This window comes from Rutilus rutilus, assembly GCF_951802725.1.
Source record: "Rutilus rutilus genome assembly, chromosome: 11".
NCBI classification, from domain to species: Eukaryota; Metazoa; Chordata; class Actinopteri; order Cypriniformes; family Leuciscidae; genus Rutilus; species Rutilus rutilus.
Window position 1 is genome coordinate 27,529,047 of NC_140216.1, and position 23,650 is coordinate 27,552,696.

Genomic DNA, 23,650 nt, shown 5'->3' on the forward strand with positions numbered 1-23,650 from the left:
TTGTAAATTAAGCCTATTTTTGGACCATTGTGATTTTTAATTTTTGCATTATGATGTGATTTTTGTTGTCATTTTCATTACTGTAATCTGAAAAATTGTAGAGTGTTTATATAACATGGTAGTATTTGTTGTACTGCCTTTTACTATTGTTTTTTTTTTTTTTTTTTTTTTCAGCATAAAATATTGTAAGAAATCAAATTTCAGAAGTTTTACAGTAATGAGAATTCTGGGGTACTTAATTATAATGAAATTAATATTCAAGCAATTTTTTAAAAATTGTGGTCCTAAAAACAGGCTTGATATTCTTTTGTGCAAGATATAATTTTTTATTTATACCTCTTTTTTTCTTAAATAACAATTGATTTTGAGTGAAACCTAGACTGAATAGCTTAAAGAGATTTACACCAGGGTACTATATTCAATGTTTGAAAGCCACAGTTCATCAATTGCTGACTCATAAAATCCACTCCGGCATTGTAGAAATATATATATATATATATATATAATATTTGCACAGGGATTTATCTTTCTTAAAAGGGATAATAATAGAAAACAAATGAAAAAATATATAAAATGTTTAAAATAAATTGTCTAAAAGAATAGTTGTATACTGCATGGTAATTTTATGTCATGTACATGCTTGTCCTCCTTTTTTGTGTATGTATGTGAAAGAGAGAGAGTGATGTGTGCTCATGTGGTATACCTGTTACACTTGATAACTGTTGTCCTGTTTCTGTGAATTGTCGGTGTGGTGTTTTAGATGCGATAAACACAACATTTCTTTCCTTAATCAGTGACATACTTGCAAAGAATTTAAACCGATCTGGGACTGTTGCTTTCAGAGGATTGGAAACGGATTGCATCAGTGTATGACTGACCACATGTTTGCTTTGCACAATAAATGTAGTGAGCACGAATCTAAGAAACTTTCCCTGTTTTTATTATACAGACGCTTTTGGATATTCATCTATTGCTTAACTCTTATTACGTGGTGTTTTTTCCCCACTTCTTTTTAGCTCTTTATTTTTCTACAAGCTTTAATTAAAGAGGAAAATATGTTGGAATTAGATATGATGAATTTTAAAGATATTGTTAGCAGGGTATCCCTTGGAGCTTTGTTTGCTCCATCACTGAATGGCTGGAATAATTGTATAACACAATAGGAAGATCCCCTTTCTGAACATGACACTTTTTTTTTTTTTTTTTTGAATGGACAATGAACGTCATATGTTCTTTCTTGACCTGAGCCATCGCTGTATGCTCCATGTGTAACTGCTCTCCAAACTAAAGTGACTCTATTGAGATTTTTTTTTTTTTTTTTTTTTTTTAGTGTACCCAACTTTAAAAATAATAATAATAATTAGACACAGCTGGAAAGTGTGACAACTAGCTACACAACATAACAAAAGGAGCAGCAGCGGCCGACCAAGGCACATAAGCATAATGAAAACAGCAACGTAAAATATTCCAGGCCTGGTCCTCTCTCACCCTTCACTGCCATCATTCCCTCTTATAGGCCTTTCATTCAAGAGCTCCTCCATGGGACACGAGGCTGGTGTGTCGCGTGGGCGTCTCCCATTAACATTCGCTCCACAGGCCTCGTTCCGCTCTCGGCCCCTTCTTTATACCACAGTAGGCCTAACGCTAATAAAACTTTTATACATTAGCTCATTCATGAAACACGATATCTGCCTTGAGTCCTGTCGGATTGCTTTCCATCATCTGTGGAAGTGTAGACGACAACTCCCATGATTCCATGCTCATTCACACCGTCATCAAGCTCCGCCTTTGTTATTGTTTTGAATAAGTGACCTCTAGCAGCGAAACTTACATACTGTGCCTTTAAAGGAATAGTTCACTTAAAAATTAAAATTCTATCATCATTTACTCACCCTCAAGTTTTTTTTTTTTTTAAACCTGTATGAATTTCTTCTGCTGAAGACAAAAGAAGATATTGTAATCACGATAAATCTTAATAGGCTTCTGCCACCACCTTTAATTATTTTAGCCAGTATGGTCTGGCAACAGAAGACAACACCACCACAACTTATGTTGTACCTCAAAATATGCAGTTTTATTAACAGAGGGGACTACAAGGACAGGCTAAACACAACCTGGAAAGCCGTAGAACTACACCGAGCACTACGTGAATTCACTCACTTCATTGGTGACAACACCCAGGGGGAGAGATTCCACACCGTTCCGTGAAGGGAAATGTGAGCGGTGTCGTCACTTCAGCACTCACGTTGACTTCTGACAGTCTCAGTCACAAAAGGGGAAATCCCACCATAGGTCAGTTCCAAAAGGACAAAGTCCAGCCGGGCTTTTGCAGTTCAATAGCATCAGCATTCAGCTCAGTAGCGACGGCACTCCTAACTTCCCATCTCTATACTCTCTCCCCGCACCCGCTATCTATCTATCTATCTTCATCGCCGGCGGCCCTAACCGACTGCGAACGACACCCCCCTCCAAAAAAAAAAGGTGAGTACCGCCGTCTTGATGTTAACAATGTAACTGGAACCGAGTCCCCTTCCATCGTCTTTTGCACTCCATTTAAACCTTTTTCCACCCCCAGTCTCTCAATATACAGCTCCCGCCCCGGTGTTTCTCATTTCTCAATCAGTCTCATTAATTAGTTGCCAAGAAAATATCCCAAAACGCAACACACATTACACTATCCCCTCCCCCAATGGAACAGACTCGTCCCAGAGTCATACTGAATCCATCTCATAGTCCCGTGTCCACCCAGGTTGACGTCGCTCTCATAGTGGGCGTTCTAACTTTGGATGATGCATCACCACAGTAGAGCCATCCTGCAGTCTGTCCGGGTCCTTTTGTTGTATATCCGGCTCCTGGACAGGCTGTTGTACAGGACCAGCAGCCACTGATGCTGACCCTTCCTTTGGACCGTCCAAATTACGAGGAAGCACAGGTGCCCTTCGATGAACCCAACAAGGGACATCTAACTGGCCGGCCACCCTCCGACTTGAGCACTGGGACTCAGCTCCCTCTTGCAGAAGGACCAAGGGTACAGCGGTCTCTGAGAGAAAGGAAAGAACATATGGTTTAAGTCTGTTAAAATGCACCACTATCTCCGGCCCCCCCTCTCCTAACACCATGCGATACAATACATCAGAGACGCGTTCCACAACTTTATAAGGGTAACGCCTTTGTAGTTTTGGGCAAATGCCTTTTTTCTTTGCCTTATTCCGTACCCACACCAATTCCCCTATAGAATAGAACTGCAAATTAGCCCGAAGATCAAATGACCCCTTCTGCTGCCTGGATGCTTTAGCCTGATGTCTCTTTACTGCCTCTACCACTGTGGATAATGTGTCTGCCAACCCAGTCACATACTCACTGGCGGATACAAACTTCTCATGATGACCTACATTCAGCATCACGTCCAGAGGAAGAACAATTTCCTGTCCAAACAAGATCTTGTAAGGTGTAAACCCTGTACTGGCATGGACACTACTTCGATAAGCCATCAACACGTATGGCAACAGACAGTCCCAGTTGGATTGATTCTCATCAACAAACAAACTCAACATCGACAGTAAAGTACGGTTAAATCGCTCCACCAACCCATTAGATTGTGGATGATATGGGGAGCTACGCGTCTTGCTCATATCCAACAGTCGGCACAATTCTTTAAACAGGGCAGACTCAAAATTTCGCCCCTGATCAGAATGAATACTGCGGGGAGTGCCAAAGCGACATATCCACTCCTCAACCAGGACACAAGTAACTGACTGTGCCTCCTGGTTGAGAAGGGGAAATGCCTCAGTCCATTTAGAAAAGTAATCACTCACGACAAGGATATACCTATGCTTTCTAGGCGTCTCAGGTAGAGGCCCCGAAATGTCCAAAGCAATATGTTCGTGAGGACGAGATGTAACTGAAGAATTCATTGGAGCACAGGGGGCCTTCCTATGTGTCTTTCGAGAAGCACAGTCTACACATTGCCTACACCACTGTCTTATATCTGCAAACCACCCTGGCCAATAGAAACGATCTCTTACTTTCTCTTGCAATTTTTGAATACCCAAATGGCCTCCCGTTACCGAACTGTGCAATTGATTTAACACAGATGCTACCAGCGCCTTAGGGAGAACCACCTGTACTTTTCATCATCTCGCTGGGCCTGTGCCAAATCATCACCCACCCCAACATTCGTTTTCTTCTGCACTACCTGGGGGCCCTCCTTAACAGCACACACTGATATTCCACACCGTTCCGTGAAGGGAAATGTGAGCGGTGTCGTCACTTCAGCACTCACGTTGACTTCTGACAGTCTCAGTCACAAAAGGGGAAATCCCACCATAGGTCAGTTCCAAAAGGGCAAAGTCCAGCCGAGCTTTTGCAGTTCAACAGCATCAGTATTCGGCACAGTAGCGACGGCACTCCTAACTTCCCATCTCTATACTCTCTCCCCGCACCCGCTATCTATCTATCTATCTATCTATCTATCTATCTATCTTCATCGCCGGCGGCCCTAACCGACCGCGAACGAAACCCCCCTCCCAAAAAAAGGTGAGTACCGCCGTCTTGTTGTTAACAATGTAACTGGAACTGAGCCCCCTTCCATCGTCTTTTGCACTCCATTTAAACCTTTTTCCACCCCCAGTCTCTCAATATACAGCTCCAGCCCCGGTGTTTCTCATTTCTCAATCAGTCTCATTAATTAGTTGCCAAGACAATATCCCAAAACGCAACACACATTACAATATTTTGTAGAATGTCGGTAACCAAACAGTTGATGGACCCCATTGACTTCCATTGTTTTTGTTTTTGTTTTTCTTACCATGGAAGTCAATGGGGTCCATCAACTGTCTGGTCACCGACATTCTTCAAAATATCTTACTTTGTATTCAGCAGAATAAAGACATTCATACAGGTTTGAAACAACTTGAGGGTGAGTAAATGATGACAGAATTTTTCATTGTTAAGTGAACTATTCCTCTAACAGTTTAGATGTTAACATCCTGTTTTACCTATTTTAATCTATGGGCACTTTTTGAAAAATTACTCACAACTTCTGCTTGATAAAAAATATTTTAGAGCATGGCATGCCTAGAAAATGTACATGCATTATCTAAATGTTCATGTCGTTTTAGGATTTAATTAATTTGCCTGAATTTTCCAGGTCTACATCTCACACAAAAGCTAGAGCTATCAACGCCTAAATAAATCTCCATCGGTCATGTGGTAGCCTACAAGTGGGCGATCTCAGAAAATTCTGCGTTTACAAATGTGGATTACGAGTTCTAAGAGAAAGTGTAGCCTTCGCTTTTCGATAATTCTGACATGGCGTCGACGCACGCGCTTCTGTTGGGCTATCTTTCGCTCTTCTGCACAAAACACTTTCACTTATTACCTTTTGAGTGACTTAGGCGCAAAGCCATAGGCCATGGGGGGGGGGGGGGGTCGGTCGGGATCGTATACCCACCAGATTTCGTCATGAGTCATTTTGTACCCACCACTTTTAACTTCCGTCCATATTAATTTGACTTTTGGTTCGATTTTTTTTTTACCCTTTTACAGTGGTTATGAGGAGCAATATGAGAGAGAAATTTGGTAATCATTGTCTGACCCAACAAAAAAAACATTATAATATTTATTTTATTTTATTTTTCGTGTTCGCATTTAGGAGGGAAAAAACAACGTGTCAGTTCTCGGTTACGGACGTGAGCGCTCTGAAAGCGGCACTAAAAGACTGCTTTACAACTTTCACAGAGACCTCAAACAGAACAGCTGCCTTTCTTTAAATTTAATTTCGTTTTGTATTAATTATATCTTAATTTTAATATAGCAGAATCACGACATGGAGGCGCCGGCGAGTGAACTGGAGTTTGTCATAAATGAACCGAAACTCAGCGTATAATGCACATTCACATTCACAGCGTATTTAGCAGAGATGGGGGACTCGAGTCATATGACTTGACTCGAGTCAGACTTAAGTCGCAAATTTTAGGACTTGAGACTTGCTTGACAAATATTAATAAAAGACTTGACTTGACTTTGACTTGATATTCATGACTTGAGACTTGACTCGGACTTGAGGTAAATGACTCGAAATAACTTGTCTTTTTTAAAATAAATATCTGTATTTGAACGCACCGCAACAATCACGTGACGCAGCAGTGAGCGAGCGAGTGAGCAGTGAGAGCGGGCGAGAGCAGTGCAGTGAGCGAGCTCCATTCACAGCGTATTTAGACACATTTAGACGCATTCATAATCATTACTTTTACCGGTTCTTTGTGGCAAGCTTTATGCGTGCGGTCGTGCGCGGCTATATTACGTAAACGCTCATTATCCTGTAGGCCAGGGGTTTTCAAACTTTTTGTGTGTGTGGACCACTATTTGTAATCAAGAATTTTCGCGGACCACCTCATAATACACATAATAAAATGTGTCTACACAGAGTCCTACCTGAATTAATCTGTAGGCTACCTCTAAATAGGCTTAAGGCCTCATTATACTTCTGCGTCGGACATACGCCGGAGCCTATACGCCGTAGGCAACGTGTTGGTTTTAATTTATACTTCTGTGTCGTTGTCCGCGTTGACGCGCACCTGGGGAGCATGAAACCCCGAGGGAGGGGTTCTGGCAGACCAATCACAGCGCTTGTGTCCGCGTAGAATTGACGCGTTGTTACATTTTTGGAGAGGTGCACGTCAGGGTACGCCGAAGGGTACGCGCGCTACATACAGCCTACGACGTAGCTACGGCGGCAGTTCGACGCAGAAGTATAAAACAGGCTTTAGGCCTACTAGCACAAAAACTATAATTGGTCATCACATCAGTAGCCTAGGCCTAGGCTACAACAGGCTTGTTAAAAGAAAGTTTACTGCACACAACGGCTGCCACATATTTTATTTTATTTATTTATTTATTTATTTATTTACTCAAGCGCCCGAGGGCATAATCAGGTTCATTTGAACAACAGGCTTATTTCCATAGGCTAGCAATGGAGTATGAAATCTATACAGTAATAAGAACACTTGGATATAGTCAACATTTCAAAACCTTTGGCGATTTTAGGAGATTATTAATCTTCAGAGTTTTACAAGTCCTCAAAAAGTATACCTATAGGCTTGAGTTTGTCCACTTAACAGCACATCCGCAAAACATTTCAGAAACGCGAGATCAAGAAACTAACTGGAAATTAAAATAATAACAGGCCTTATTCATTCCATTTATAAACATTTCGTTTCATATAAACTGCCTATGCCTAAGGCTATGCGTGTGATGTGATAATGAGAACATATTTGCCTCTTCCCTTTTCTCTTCAGAAAACCTGTTGCTATCCACCGAACCAATGTTGTGGTCTAACGGCACTGAATGTGACACGGCCGAGCACCACTATTTTAGTAATCACACAATAACTTGACAATTTAATTTACATTTTATATCAATATAGGCCTACATATTCGTTTTACTTTTTATATATTTTTTTATGGGAATTTCCTGGTAAAATGAAGGTAAAAAAAATATTATTTGATTTTGCCTTTCCACGGACCACCTGCAGTACCCTCACGGACCACAGTTTGGGAATGGCCGCTGTAGGCTATAAGTAATTAAATTACTATAAAGGGGCGATTTGTCCACGAATGACTTAAATGAACAACTAGCCTACTAGTCGACTAGGAAAAAAACTTTTAGTCGGAAGCAGCCCTTATTCCACATATTTTCGAACCAGGCAACAGGACTGTTGAGCGAGCGACCCTGCGGAATGAACGAGCGGAGCGGAATATTCAGAAATGCGCTCTCCGCTCACGAGCTCTGATCGGAACAAACCCGAACCTCACTGTCTGCTGAACTTGCGCAGAAACATCAGTAACCAGCTAAACACTATTTTAGCACAAATTATGAGCTAATTGGCGATTTTTTTATTTTTTATAATTATTTACAAAATTAGAATATAGTAGGCTATATACGCATATAGTATATAGTATAGTATTAAAAGTTTTTTGGGGGGGTGGGCCTGTTGAAAAGTGGGGCCGTGCCTGAGCTACAGGACATCGTCTTTCAAAACATAACCTGCGCGAAAGAGAGAAAAAAAAAATGAATGCGTCATTGTACCCAGCACTTCTGAAAATGCACTTCCGAATGCATCTCTGTCCCCAGCACATTACAAACCAAACTGACGCCCATGCGCAAAGCACGTCATAACCAGTTATTCACCTATTTATACAAATCACTTCTCAAAGTTATTTTCTTTTTTATACAAATTATCTCACATTAGGCTATAACCAAGCTATTAGCTTAATTATTTATTTAGGCTACTTCACGTTAATTTATCACGTTTATTTGTTTGTTTGTCATTCTACACTGCATTCAGTCAAAAACGAAATATTTAATGTTGATAACTTTTTATTACTGGTTTATAATTATTTCAGTTTAACTGATCTATGTTCATTTACATTTTTGTAAGTCTATTCTAGACAATTCAGTCAACCAAACTCTGCATATTTCACTCGCTTTACGTGATCAGTTAAAAATCGGGCTTGTCCCAAGATTATTTATGGTTCTGTTCATGTGGAACCCAAACTTGAGCAAGGAAGCAAGAAGATAAAACCCCCCTAGGCTATATTGTACCGCCTCCTCCTGACATTTTGGTAACTTACTTGAGTCTCGTCCGTCCGCGCGCATCTATCAAAAACCCCGATGCAACACGTGTGAGATGACATTTTAGTTAGGAGTCGAGAGAAGACGTTTAAATCTGAGTGAACGTGCTGAATTTTTTGCACTTTCTAATACGAGAAATACTGTGGACTTGTCTCTTAAACAAAGCAGTTGTTGTATGAATTCATATTCTTCATCGTTTCTTCATAATCCGTCGCTTTTTCAGATCTTTGGCTGTTGATCTAGCGCAAACAAGGAGTCTGACTAACAGATACAGGTATGTAGCCTACTTAAAAACATATCTATCAAATCTTACTCTTGATCGCCTGATTTCTTGCTTCACTGGACTGTAATAATAGCTAATAATGTACGCGAATTCAACAGCCTATGTCTATGTGATGTAAATGAAGTGGTAAGTTTGGAGATGAATGTTGGTCTGCTGTGCTCATTCTATTGTGACTGAGGTTATTTAAACATCCTCTTAAGTCTTTTTGAAGAACTCCGTCCATTTTGCTTACTTCCTGTGCCACATTTGCGTCAATAAAACAAAGGATTTTGAGCTGGTGTCTTTTAAACCTTTTTGGGTAGAGAGATAGAGCACCCCCTTATTAATAATACAATTGAGTGCTGCATTTTAAAATTACATGTATTTTTGTAGGCTACTTTATTACCATGGTTACATTGCAAATCCATTAAAATAACCATTATTGATGTACAGAATCATATTCTCTTTACACCTTTTTTGGGCAAGTGCATGATTCATAACCGGCTCATCCAAAAAGTTCACCCCAAAATTAGTCACCATGAAATAAAAATGTATAATTTTTTATTATTTTTAAATATTGCAGTATTTATTATAAATAATTTACCCAAGCACATCATCTAAAAAAAAATAATAATAATAATAATAATAATGTGCCCTCATAATCATTAATCAAAAATAATTTACCCTCCTTCTTGCAAGGACTTCTCTGAATGTTTACAGACAAGAGGACGGGACGACCTGTCACTCACATGAGATCACAGCAATAGTAAACCACAACCATCCGACGATCCAATCAATTCAAAATCAAGCCCCGCCATACATTTTTATTACTCAGATATACATTTCAAACTTTCATTCTGTCTACAGAGTTTTGTCATCATTTACTCACCCTCATTTTGTTCCGATGAACGTTGAAGAAAAAAAGAAAGTTTTGAAGATGCGCTAGTCTTTCTTTTCCCCGCAATTACAATGCATGGTGATGACTGAAGTTATCAAGCTTCAAACGTTTGCGAGCTCCTAGCTCCATTCTTTGTAACTCAATTGACAAATTTACCATTATGTTGTCCGAATTATGTTCCACAGAAGAATTAAATTCATACAGGTTTGGAACAACACAAGGGTGCAACTAATGACAGAATTTCATTTTTGGGTGAACTATCCCTTTAAAAATAAGGAGCCTCAGAATGACATTAGAAACTTGAGGAGAGTTTGTTTAACACCTGTTGTTCATCATAAACACAACTGCCAGTATAGCTTCATTTGTCCTTGTTTAAGCCCTTTATAGAGAGGTAGGTTTTATGTTGTCTTACTCTATTAGTATGATGAACCATATCTGTAACACCCATAAGCCACCATGTGTTGTGTACAGATGCAGCTGAAATGCTATTTCATTCACAGCATCTCTGACATTTTGATTTGTTGTGAGCTTTCTCTAATCTCACTTAATCCTTGCTATTCATAATATCTGTCATATTCCCCTTTTTGGATTTACTTCATGTTTTTGGCAAGAAGCGAAAACTTCTTTGGTAACCAGTTTCTGCACATTTAGTGTTTTTGAGGTTCATCACATTGCGTAACTTACAAAGGAATCATCTGTGAATGGAGTTTTGCGTATTTTATGATGATTCTGTGGTTTCCAAACAAATAAAGGATTGTGCAATCAAAATTAGGGTATTTTACAGTTTGCATCCTTGAGAAAAGTCAATGAGTAAAGATGTTCATCAAGTGTACACATTTTCCAATGTGGTTTAATGCTGCCTGTTCACGTGTTTGTGCAAAGGATGTTTAAGAGAGCGTCGAAGAAGCTGGTCCAACAGATAGATCCTGAGGGAGCTCTGATTGCGGCTTCCAGCTCGAATGATTCCAAATACCTCCAGCCGCTTGCGGTGGTGCTGAAAATCCCGAAAGTGTGGTTCTGGCAGAAAACTAAATACAGACCCACACCCTTCACTCTCAATCACCTGCTGAATGGGGAAGAAATTGAACCAGGTAAAGTGAATAGCAAATAAGTATCTCAGGATGTTTTTAGCTTAAACAGATGTGTTTTGTGTTGGGCAAAATATGCCTAAATGGAAATATCTTTTGTCCAAATGAAAACCTCTTTGTTTTAAACAGTGTGTAAGGTGAAAGAGTTGGGAAGGTATGAGGGAATATACACAAACTTCATTGAAGCATCTGTAGACGTGGGAGCTGCAGCTGTCAACCTAAATATGAAAGGACAGGGCACATCAAAACTTCATTTATCCCTCGGGAAACTTCAGACGGAATACGTGGATATTCAGACGCTAATGAATGACTCCAAAGGACGGTTAGAGAAAAACACTTTAATATGTATATCATTTTATTTTAATTTGATAATTACGAACTAAAGAGTATTTTTAAGGTTTTTTTTTTTTTATCATAATTTGGAAAATCTATTCAGAACACAACCCTGTTGAGTCTCTTAAAGGGACAGTTCATCCAAAAATAATTTTGGAGGACTTTATTCTGAAATTTTGAAGAATTTTGAAACTGTCCAAAACAATATTGAATTGATTTGAAATCACTGCATGCACATGTGCACCAATTAAGTGATTATTTCCAGTAATCAGAGGAAAGACTTAAATCGCTTGACACAAGCAAATCTCTTCACATAACATATTTTGTTGATCCTGGAACAACATTCCTATCCAAAAAATTTAGACCCAGGAACGCATGTAACTCAGGACGTGCATGTAAACATGTAAACAAACAAAAAAATCCTACATTTTTCAAAATATATTTTTGGAAAGTCATACAGGTTTAAAACAACATGAGTATATGATGACAAAAATGTCAATTTTGTGTAAACTATTCCTTTAACATACTTAATGCATATAAGAAGATAAACTTCATTCTTCACCTTTTGATTTAACCCTGATGACTCCTGTAGGAAATTGGACCTCACACATTCTTTGATCAAGCAGTCTCAAAAAAGGAAGAAAGTTTTTACCCTCCTTTCAGAGCGAATCTTCACCACCCGCAGCTGCTCCATCTCTTGTGCTGAACAGGAGAAGTGTGGCTGCAAGGCTAAGGTTGGAGGGAATTGTTCTGAGGTTTGTAAGAAGTGTGTTCAGGGATTACAGTTTTTTTCAATTTTGAAAACAGGGCCCGGTTTTTCAAACCCCTTCACACAATTAGCACAACACCTCAGATAATTTGCAAAATGACCTATACAATGTCTTATAAAACCTTATTTTGTTGTCATAATATAAACACAATCATATGGTCTAATTCTGTTTCAATCAGTTGTGCTCAACCTAAAACACTTTTAGCATTTACAGTGTAAAAATATATTTATATTTATATATATTTATATTTATTCACCAACACCACATGACACCAATTGTGCAGACTAATGAAAATATTTATTTCTTTTCATGTACTCAAGTCAGCCAATACTGAACATTTCAACAAAACATTCATAACAAAACATTTTCCAGTTTTCATACAGTATTACCGAACATACCCTTGTACTGTAAGCTTACGGTAATACTGTTACTTAAAAATACAAATCCAGTTCAGTACCGAATAAAAAAATAAAAAAAAAATAAACATGTCTCCGCCTAGCCGGATCTGGCCACAGGGCCTTGTCAACATCACAGGCTGCAAATTTTCATTTGCGAGGCAACGTCTTTTGGAGAAAGAATCTTTTGGAGTGACGAATTCACCTCCCTCAGTATTAGTCCGTGGTTTATTACATGGTCCACAATTGTTTCCAAAAACGGAACCGAATTTCGTTACACGGATTTGGTTGTTTTCCCTCTTCCTCTCTCTCTTCCTCTCCCTCTCCCTCTTCCTCTCCCTCGTCCTCTCCCTCTTCCTTTTCCTCTTCCTCTTCCTCCACCTTGTTCTCTCCGGATTTCCCCTCTCATCCGCACCCTGACACCGTCCATTTACGTGTGTTTAGTGTTTTGCAAATCACTGTGTGTAATGTTTTGCAAAAAGTGTGAAGCTGACCGTGTGCTTACAATCGTGCAACTCTAGGCCGGTGTTTTGCTCCGTGAGTGTAAGGTTTTGCTAATTGTGGGAAAGTTTTCATTTTAGTGTGTAAGCAATTGAAAAAAAACTGTAAACAGTGATGGGCTTGAGATTAGCTCATTGCTTTAATAAATGCCCTTATCTGAGTGATTCTATGGTTTCAGGTGTTCGTGAAAAACAGCTGCAATCTACACTATGACTCTGAGACTGCATTAGACATCCCACCGGACACTGTGATTGCTTACAGTGTCATTGAAATGACCATCGAAAGTGACGGCTACTTTGGTCAGTGACATTTACTGTATGTGGCTGGCGAAGGCTACAGTTCTTTTTGATTATTATTATTATTAAATGTATTAATTAATATTTAATTCATTTTTTATTTAAATTGATTCTTTTGTATTTAAATGTATTATTATTATTTTTATATACATTATTTTCATTGCTTAAAGGGGACCTATTATGTCTATTATTGCTTGTTTAAAGGGGACCTATTATTTTTCAAATTATTTTTGCTTTTGGGGTCTACTAAAATAGGTTTTCATGCTTTAATGTTCAAAAAAACAAATAGTTTTTCACATGTTTTACATTGTTACATTGTTACATTACATGCTAAAAAAGTTGAAAATGTAAAAAAAACATACATAATAGGACATCAGTAAGACAGGTGTGCTGGACATTTATTTGGACCTTTGATTTTTGTGTGAGTTTAGATTTGTGTGTCACGTCTAGTGGACTAGAAGCAGATGACACTTCCTGGAATCCCTCGCCCACTTTATCAGAGGTGGATGGTCAACGGCCACTGATCCAAGAAGGTTTCCCAATTGGTACCCTGAAAGATGGTGTGTGTTTCAGTTCCTTTGTGTGCTGTGCAAGTATGTGTGAAGCAGAAGTAGAATTGGCCATTTATTCCTGTTTCCCTTTTTCAAGTTCCTGCCTGGTTATTAGGATATTGCCATAGTGAGACCCTTTCATTTTTGTTTAAAGATATATATTTTTGGTCTCCTTGCAGCACTTGCAGATTTTCAGACTAAGTTTTGTGCGCTGGATGACTTGTCTACTGAAAGCCGTTCCTCCATCCTGCTCCTGTTGAGGAAAATTCTGTTGGACCGATCTGTCTTGTCAGCTTTGGTGGGTAGAGTGAGTGAGTGATAGTTTGAAAGAAAGGAACATTGCTTGCTAATCTTGTACTCATACTGCACAAGGGTATTGTAAAATTGTATAAATAGGGGATTCCTGTCTGTCCCCTTGGATGATTTTAAAGATTTGTTTTTATTGTCTCTATAGTTTTTTCCCCTCCTTTTTTCCTCATTTAACAGTGTTTAAAGGTAACATGTCCCATAAATTCTCTATTTTGTGCTTGTGCCCACACACATGCTTTTTTGGGTAGCCTGATTTCACCAAGTGCAACATGTTCCTGGATCAACTTCTTTGTTGATCATGGAACAACATTCCAATCAACCAATCAGATTTGATTAACAAGTTTATAGTTTATGTCAAGTTTAGGGTTAGATGTTTCTATATCAGTGTTATCCAGCTATCATTTCCCTTTGATTTTAGGAATAACTTATTAGGTTTAGGGGTAAACTTGGGGTACATTTTCAGACAGGAATGCTGTTCCAGGATCAACAAAATATGCTGACCCAGGAACACGTCCAACTAGGCAAAAACAGGACATGCTATTTATTTCTCTATATTAAATTTGTAGTTATTATGAATATATATTTTAGGGATAAATTTTTCAGAGGAGAAAAAAAAAAAACCTATATATATATACACTCACCTAAAGGATTATTAGGAACACCTGTTCAATTTCTCATTAATGCAATTATCTAATCAACCAATCACATGGCAGTTGCTTCAATGCATTTAGGGGTGTGGTCCTGGTCAAGACAATCTCCTGAACTCCAAACTGAATGTCAGAATGGGAAAGAAAGGTGATTTAAGAAATTTTGAGCGTGGCATGGTTGTTGGTGCCAGACGGGCCGGTCTGAGTATTTCACAATCTGCTCAGTTACTGGCAATTTCACGCACAACCATTTCTAGGGTTTACAAAGAATGGTGTGAAAAGGGAAAAACATCCAGTATGCGGCAGTCCTGTGGGCGAAAATGCCTTGTTGATGCTAGAGGTCAGAGGAGAATGGGCCGACTGATTCAAGCTGATAGAAGAGCAACTTTGACTGAAATAACCACTCGTTACAACCGAGGTATGCAGCAAAGCATTTGTGAAGCCACAACACGCACAACCTTGAGGCGGATGGGCTACAACAGCAGAAGACCCCACCGGGTACCACTTATCTCCACTACAAATAGGAAAAAGAGGCTACAATTTGCACAAGCTCACCAAAATTGGACAGTTGAAGACTGGAAAAATGTTGCCTGGTCTGATGAGTCTCCATTTCTGTTGAGACATTCAGATGGTAGAGTCAGAATTTGGCGTAAACAGAATGAGAACATGGATCCATCATGCCTTGTTACCACTGTGCAAGCTGGTGGTGGTGATGTAATGGTGTGGGGGATGTTTTCTTGGCACACTTTAGGCCCCTTAGTGCCAATTGGGCATCGTTTAAATGCCACGGCCTACCTGAGCATTGTTTCTGACCATGTCCATCCCTTTATGACCACCATGTACCCATCCTCTGATGGCTACTTCCAGCAGGATAATGCACCATGTCACAAAGCTCGAATCATTTCAAATTGGTTTCTTGAAAATGACAATGAGTTCACTGTACTAAAATGGCCCCCACAGTCACCAGATCTCAACCCAATAGAGCATCTTTGGGATGTGGTGAAACGGGAGCTTCGTGCCCTGGATGTGTATCCCACAAATCTCCATCAACTGCAAGATGCTATCCTATCAATATGGGCCAACATTTCTAAAGAATGCTTTCAGCACCTTGTTGAATCAATGCCACGTAGAATTAAGGCAGTTCTGAAGGCGAAAGGGGGTCAAACACAGTATTAGTATGGTGTTCCTAATAATCCTTTAGGTGAGTGTATATATATATATATACACCTATTTTTTATCACTTCTATTTATTTTTGTCTTATCTCATGGTCTTTCTGTCTTTCAGAGTGATATGTTAAGCAGTGGTGAGACTCCAGACTTCCTAACCAGCGAGCTGCCTGAAAAACAGAGCCAGATTATTAGTGAGTTTTTAGACTTACTGAAGTGTGAACCACTTGACAAGAATGGACTTTCCACATCAACGCCATTGTCCAGTTATAATGGATGTCAGATATCAACAGCCAATCACAGTGATCTTTCCTTGGCATCCGAGTTAAATGGATCAAGCCGCAAACCAGAAGAACAGAATGGTCATCACACGGCGATTTCCCATCAGAACGGATGCTCAACAAAAGCAAGCAAGCAGAGCATGGAGCTTATGCATGCCATTAAAATGCTAATCAGCGCTCTTGAAGGTTTGCACACCTAAACTCAGAGATATCTTGTGTACAAAACTCTTTCTGTTTTCACTCATACTGTTTCATTTTGAATCAGAGCTGACGGATGCTGGACTGAACCTGCTAGAACCGTTCTGCACTTCTGAACGTCTCAAAAGTCTACAGTATTTAGTGAGTTTCTGCAGATTCTGCATTAATGTTTGAGGATTTGTAGGTTATTTTATTAAAATATGTTTATTTTGTATACCAAGGTAATTCATCTGACTTCTATCAAGCCACTCTGCAAGGACACCATCCCTGTTTTCCCACAAAGTGACGATGAATTCCGCAGAGTGGAGGCACTTTTTAATTCATGTAATGTTTTACTAAGGAAAGAGAATGACACACTAACCTCAGAAATGACATGCGGAGAGGGATTCCTTCCTATGGTACTGTGCATTGCCATCCATGGCCTTGCTTCCCTCAGTGATGCATGATTTTTCTGATGGCTAAAATGGCCTATTAATGTGTAAAGTGTGTACGTTTTTCCGGATTACGACATGTTAGTAATACAGAAATTACACACTTTAATGCAGCAGTATTACTCATTTTGTCTTTATTTTTGTTAGGGATGCTACAGTTTATCAGATATTTTGTCATATTAATAATATATATATATACTTTTTTCTTTTTGGCATTTGATTTGTGTATCTCTACAGATAAAGAGCACATACATATATTTTCTCCAAAAAGCTTCAATTTAAGTGTATCATGCACTTTTATTAATAAACGGAAAAGAGGAATAAAGAGTAAAAATGGTCAGCATGTTTATTGCCTTGTTGTTGAGGTCTTGTTGACACAGAGACAAAAATACATTTGGCAGAGAGTTTATGACATTCTGGAATGCTGACAAGAAAGAAAAAAAAACACGAAACAGCTGAAATCAAGAGGCCTATTTGTTCGGTTCCTTAAAAGACTTCAAAGAAAATGACAGGATCATAAGACAAAGACACAATGTGCAGCCCAATGTTGTGCAAGACAAAAATGGTGAATGAAATTTTACAAAACACACTAGAAATAAAACAAACTGCACACATTGATATGGACTTTTGCATAAAAGATTCAATACATCTCTTAGATATGAAGATAAGCGAACAAATGGTTAAGAGGATCTGAAATGTTCTACATATAGTAAGCCCTTGGCCTGCTACACTCCGTCAGGTTAGTCCTTCATTTGAGTATAAATTAAAACATCACAGTAGGTTCAGGAACTACAAAATGAAGGAGGAACACATGTAAAAATAACAACAATAATAAATTAAAAAATATGGCCTCTGATTCGCCAAGGCCGGTTTTAGTTTTCCTCGTTTTTCTTTTCTTCCAACTCCAAAGAAGTTACAAATAGAAAGATTTCCGTTAAAAACATAGAAATACTAAAATAAATAAGTACTCTTCCCTTTCAGTTTGAGTAGAAAAAAACGTTTGGGCTAACGGTGCTTTTGCGGAGGAGATGACACTCATTTGGTTGGTCATTCCAAACACTTAACTTCACTCTGCCCCATATCAGTCACCTTGGATACCAATCATACACACACTGTAAACAAACACACACATACACTTGCATGGTGAGCTTCTAAAAGTGCCCTCAGTAAACCCAGCTCACTGGAACCCACTGCGGTTCAGTGCAGAGTTGGTCCACAGCTGACTGAAGTTTCTCAAACGCACAGTCTAGGTTGTCATTGACAATGATGAGGTCAAAGTAGTGTCTGTACGCCCGCTGGATACGAGCGCTTTCATCTACGGTTTTCTTCAGGTCCACATCCTGTGAGAACGAGAGAACAGAATTATTACTTGAGTTAAGAGAGAACTTCTGATGTTGACAGATATTCATGAAGTCCATTTGTAAAACTAGATTGAACATTGTCACTTTCGGAAAATATTCAATTTGTCCCATTGATTTGAGGAATAATAATTACATTGTAGAAGTTTATGGGAAATAACTGTAGCCCTTAATTCCCTTCAGCAGTGGGAGGGACTAACACGCAAGTGCTAATTCCATTGGCTAGTCTCTTCATCTTTTACCATCCACATTTTGATGTCAGCAAATCACTTGGGCAAATATAGACAATGTGATTAATATTCATGAGCCCATGGCTAACATTTAAGAGCACAACAGTCACTGAGCTGCTGACAATCTCAAAAGAGCATAAAGGTAATTTGTCTTTGAATATTGTTGTTAAATATATAAACATTAGCTTTTAGTGTGTTCTTAATCTCATAAAGAATGCTTGATTGACTGATGTTTCTTAAACGTTCAGTTTGTAACAATTGGCTTTATTGGTTTGGTTAATGCGTTAAAAATAGGGTCAGATTTTACTGTGTGAGTAGCCAGGTCTTAAAAGAATGAAACATAAAACAGATGTTAAAGTGGATAAGAATGGTATATTTAGAGTATTCACACAAGACTTTAAAACAACACAGGTTTTTGGTTAAATGCTTGAAATAAGGTCTGTGGTAAACACAAGGCGGTTGCTAACAAGTGGCTAAATGGGACTAAAGAGGACATAAAATGTCATCACACGAACTGGTAACCTCATCTACTCACTAGTCCGCTTTCACAACCTCGTTGTGTTTATAATCACGCTCTTGCAGACTATTATAACTCGAACTGTCAGGGAAAATGTTTTTAAAGACTGTAGTGTAGTGTGGTTCATTTATAGCCTACATTTAGCTTTTGACTTCTGCCGATTGTATTTACACTTCAAAAATCAAGAAAAGTTGTGTTCATTTGTGAAGATTATCAAAGCATGCAAGAATCATAAGCTTTTGTTAGTCACAGACCTTATTTTCTGCAATAATCCAAAACCCAATGGAAAAATCCAATTGGGTTTTTGTCAAGGGAGATGCTAACTTGCAGGTTGGCCTACAAAAATACATCATCGCTGCTATACAGAGTATACCAAACCACAACCATCCAACAATTCAATCAATTCCCGATGGACAAAATGAAGTCCAGTCCTACATTTTTTTATAGTTTGAGAAGCCGTTTCACTCTGATATACATCAAAACCGGGAGGAAAAGACTATTGCAACTTGCGTTTCATGCCGACTTTAATGTAATAATAATAATTAGGAATAATATTGTGAAATATTATTACAGTTTAAAATAACCGTTTGCTATTTCAATATTTTTTTAAATGTAATTTATTTCCAAATGTGTCTTCAGAGACCATTTTAATATGCTGATCTGCATTTCTTATTATTATCAATGTTGAAGACTATTTTTGTGAAAATCGTGATGCACTTTTTCAGGATTCTTTGCATTTATTTGAAATAGAAATGTTTTGTAACATTACGAAAGTCTTTACTGTCACATGTGATCAATTTAATGCATCCTTGCTTAATGAATTTTTTGAAAAACAAATCTTGACTGACACCAAACCTTTGAATAACATATATTCCATGAACATCTCCATCTTATTAAAAAGCAATTCATATCTGCATCTCTTTTGAAACGCAGAAAGATGTAGCACAGCTATGTTTAAATGGAAGAACAATTAAAAAATGTGCTCAGAATCACTCACAAGTGAACACTGTCATGTTTAAAACTTCCACATGTATAGCATGTTGCATGAGGAAGAAAAAACCTGAGGTATACCACTGTTATAAATATTGATGTAGCTAGGTAGCACATCTTACCAAACAGGAAATACCAATCCATTTGTGCTGCCTTCATGCCATCATTTGTGAAGCTGAACTAACCCACAACCCAAACACTATGTAAATATAGTGCAAGTAGGTCATCTAGAGAACTAGATCAGAATTTCAGGGAACCAGCCCAGGGAAAGTTGAACAGAACTCACTGTGAGTTGTTTAGAGGTGAGTCCAGCATCAACCACAGCTTTGTGCATGGCCTTCAGTGTGTCGAACTCTGGAGCTGCGATGAACACAACATATGGCATGAACTCAGCCGTTTTTAACACCTTCAGAGCCTGAGGACAGATGATAAAAAACAATTAAAATACAACGATAAAACAGTGCATATCAAGGGTTTTGATTACACAATGGTTTATACCCAAAGCCTCTGATGTGTCTTCCCATTAAATTATTATTAGGGGCCAAGCACCGAAGGTGCGGAGGCACCTATTGTATCTGTTCCCGTTCTTATTCTTATTCTTCCGACTATGGCAGCCCATAGAACCGCTTGCGGGAAAGTTATGAAATTTGGCACACTGATAAAGGACAGTCTGAAAAGTCACCATAGCAAATTTGGAGTCTCCAACTCAATCCCTCTAGCGCCACCAACTGTCCAAAGTTTCACTCATGTTTATGCTAATAACTTTTGAAACAAAATAATTTTTTCCTCTCATTCCTTGGCTTAAGCCAATTCGATAGAAACCTATGACGTAATTTTCCGTCATGGAAATTTGTCCGCCATTTTGAATTATCTGAAAAACATACTTTTCGAACTCCTCCTAGGCTGATGCTCCGATTTTCATGAAAATTGAACCAGATCATCTACAGACCATGCCGACAAAAAGTTATGGAATTCATAAAAATTGATCAAACCGTTCTCGAATACCGCGCAAAATAATTTAACGTATCGCGCTTGCAAAAACCGACATAAGGCTGTATCTCCGCAACGCTTTATCGGATTCAGACCAAACTTGGTACATGTCATCAGAATTATGACCTGAGGCTACATGCTGCGTTTCGGCTCGGCGCCACCTACTTGTCCGGAGATATGAAAAAGGACTATTTTTGCTTATAACTTCTGAACAAATTGTCCAAAAATCATAAAATTGGTCTTGTTAGATTCAGGGCAACATGCCGAGTCGACTGATATCCAATTTGACCATATCGGCCATTTTGACTGTCGGCCATTTTGAATTTTTTGCTAAAATGCTGTATTTTAAGAACGCATGAACGGATTGTTACGAAACTTGGTATGGGTCATCAGCACGATGCCCTGAAGGGGTGTGAGAAGTTTCAAAACAGCGCCACCTAGTGGTGAATTTTTTTTTCAAATGCTTATAACTTTGGGTGTGGTTGACTTATTTTCACAAGAGTCAGCTCATTAGACTACTGAATGCTTGCTGAGTCCAACGATACCAAACATGCTAGATTTCGCCTTACGGTTTGTGTAGCATTGTGATTTAGCGCTTAAAAAACATTTGCCGATATTTTCGAAACCGTTAGTCCGATCGAGACGAAACCACCATCAGAAGTTTGGAAACATAGGTCGATAGCTAAACACCAATGCCCAAATGCGAAAATATTGATAGTAAGGGGTAGTAAAATCCAATCAAAGTCATGTGTCAGTAATTTTTTACGTGTTTTTTCATATAAATGTCTATAACTCCGAAGCGAATTGAGATATCTTCACCAAAATTGACACACATATGTATGGGCTCACTGAGGACACATAAAAAAATGGTGGGACTGAGCCTCTTGGTGGCGCTATAATAGAACAAAACATGAAATTCCATACAGTTTTGTGAAATAAAATGCTATACTAAACAAATGCATTGGTGTAATTTAATGAAACTCAGAATGTGCCATCAACACCATCCCCTGAAAGTACTCAAAATATTTTGAGACAGAAAAGTTATAACAAAATTTCCCAAAAGGCTAATAACTTTTGAATACATCTGGCTATTTAAATGTCACTTATCTTAATAGATTCCTTGGGTCATGCCGAGAACATAGATACCAAGTTTTCCTTATTTGGCCGAACTTCCTGTCCGCCATCTTGATTTTCATTCAAAACCTACTTTTTCTAACTCGTCCTAGACCGTTTGTCCGATTTTCACCAAAATCGAATCGTATCATCTCCAGACTGTGCCGACTAAAAGTTATGTATTTCATGTCGATAAACAAAACCGTTTTCGTATAGCGCAGCAGCAAAGTTGAGGCATGATGCCGAAAGGACTATTCAGGCTTTATCTCTGCAATGCCTTGACATATTGACACCAAACTTTGTATGTGTCATTGTCACTTCACTCTGACCACATCACATCAGTTTTGTAACTGCGCCACCTATTGGTCAAAAGTGATAATCAATTAAATCATATTTTTAATTACTGTTTATGTGATTTTTCAGCCATTTCGCCTAAAATCCTCTTTAATGTCTTTAATTGCTCATTGTTGCAGTTGGTCTGACACTTTCAGACATGTTGACATGTCTTGTTGTCTTACTCTGCTTGGCCCCGATAATTGCTGCATGCAGCTATATTTATTATTATTATTTTAAAACTCATGACGAAAGGTGCACAAAGTAATAAATGTTTATGTATTGCTAAGTCTTCCTAAACAGCTGAAACAACAGCATGAGGCTGCTTCCTAAACTGTAGAACCTGTGTTTATTTGATGGTTGACATATACGCAACATAACAAGGTCAGTCTCTCTGGAAAGAGCTTGTGGTATGTTTATTAAGAGCTCGTGGTAGGTTGTTTAACTCGTTTAGCTGTCAGATCGGTCCAAGCTCATGTGACCTCCACATGGCAGCCATAATGAGGAGTCTACGGCCCAAGTGGAACAATTAAGTGTGTGTGTGTGTGTGTGTGTGTGTGTGTGTGTACTTGTACAACTATCTTTGTGAGGGCTAGTTTGAGTTTTAGACCATTGGAGTGAGGACAAAGAGAGTAAAGTGAGGACATTTTGGCCGGTCCTCACTTTCTGAGACCCCTTTAAAGGCCTGTTTGAGGGTCAAGACTTATAATGAGGTTAAGGGTAGGTTTAGGGTCAGGGTTCGGGTTAGGCACTTAGTTGTGATGGGTAAGGTTAGGGTAAGCGGCTAGAGATTGCATTGTGTCAATGAATGTCCTCATAAAGATAGATGTACAAGAATGTGTGTGTGTGTGTGTGTGTGTGTGTGTGTGTGTGTGTGTGTGTGTGTGTGTGTGTGTGTGTGTGTGTGTGTGTGTGTGTGTGTGTGTGTGTGTGTGTGTGTGTGTGTGTGTGTGTGTGTGTGTATGTGTGTGTGTGTGTGTGTGTGTGTGTGTGTTTGTGTTGTAAGAAATTGTAGTCTGCCTCGACCCAGATTCCACTCCTAAATATATTTTAGAATGAGCTCGTCCCCAAAATGGCTTAATTATCATATAGATTAAGGCAGTCAAGTTATATTGTTTCTTGACCATTTGGGTTGATCACATCCTGAGCAAATGGTAGTCAATTGTAAAATGGGAATGGGTGTGGGACACAGAGAACCTTCTCAGAAAATGGGGTGTCTCAACTTCATTAACATACAGACCACAGCTGTTACAACAAGGGCAACTTAATTTACATTAAGAGTTGTAAACTGTAACAGGATAAAAGGTTTAAGATTTGGATGTTCTGGGTTCATTCTGACGCCGGTGAACCCAAGGTGC

The 23,650-nt window shown here is 38.8% G+C and overlaps 2 protein-coding genes across 6 annotated transcripts in view; one reads left to right on the forward strand and one right to left on the reverse strand.

The window, feature by feature from the left end:
• Positions 1-8,691: 8,691 nt before the first annotated feature.
• Positions 8,692-17,099, forward strand: gsdmea (gasdermin Ea). Its single transcript, XM_084422641.1, has 10 exons — positions 8,692-8,908; positions 10,677-10,885; positions 11,012-11,204; positions 11,808-11,970; positions 13,060-13,180; positions 13,609-13,737; positions 13,908-14,026; positions 15,970-16,318; positions 16,398-16,471; positions 16,552-17,099. Exons 2-10 carry the CDS (start codon positions 10,678-10,680, stop codon positions 16,774-16,776), a joined length of 1,581 nt encoding a protein of 526 aa, XP_084278767.1. The 5' UTR covers positions 8,692-8,908; position 10,677; the 3' UTR covers positions 16,777-17,099.
• The window catches only part of pals2b (protein associated with LIN7 2, MAGUK p55 family member b), a 34,927-nt gene continuing 28,370 nt past the window's right edge, over positions 17,094-23,650 (reverse strand). For all 5 annotated transcript variants that reach the window (XM_084422638.1, XM_084422639.1, XM_084422637.1 and 2 more), the window contains 2 exons: positions 20,143-20,271; positions 17,094-18,101 (listed from right to left, as the gene is read on the reverse strand). In XM_084422638.1, coding sequence (XP_084278764.1) covers positions 17,925-18,101; positions 20,143-20,271 — 306 coding nt within the window. In that variant the 3' untranslated portion in view covers positions 17,094-17,924. The remainder of the gene's footprint in view (positions 18,102-20,142; positions 20,272-23,650) is intronic.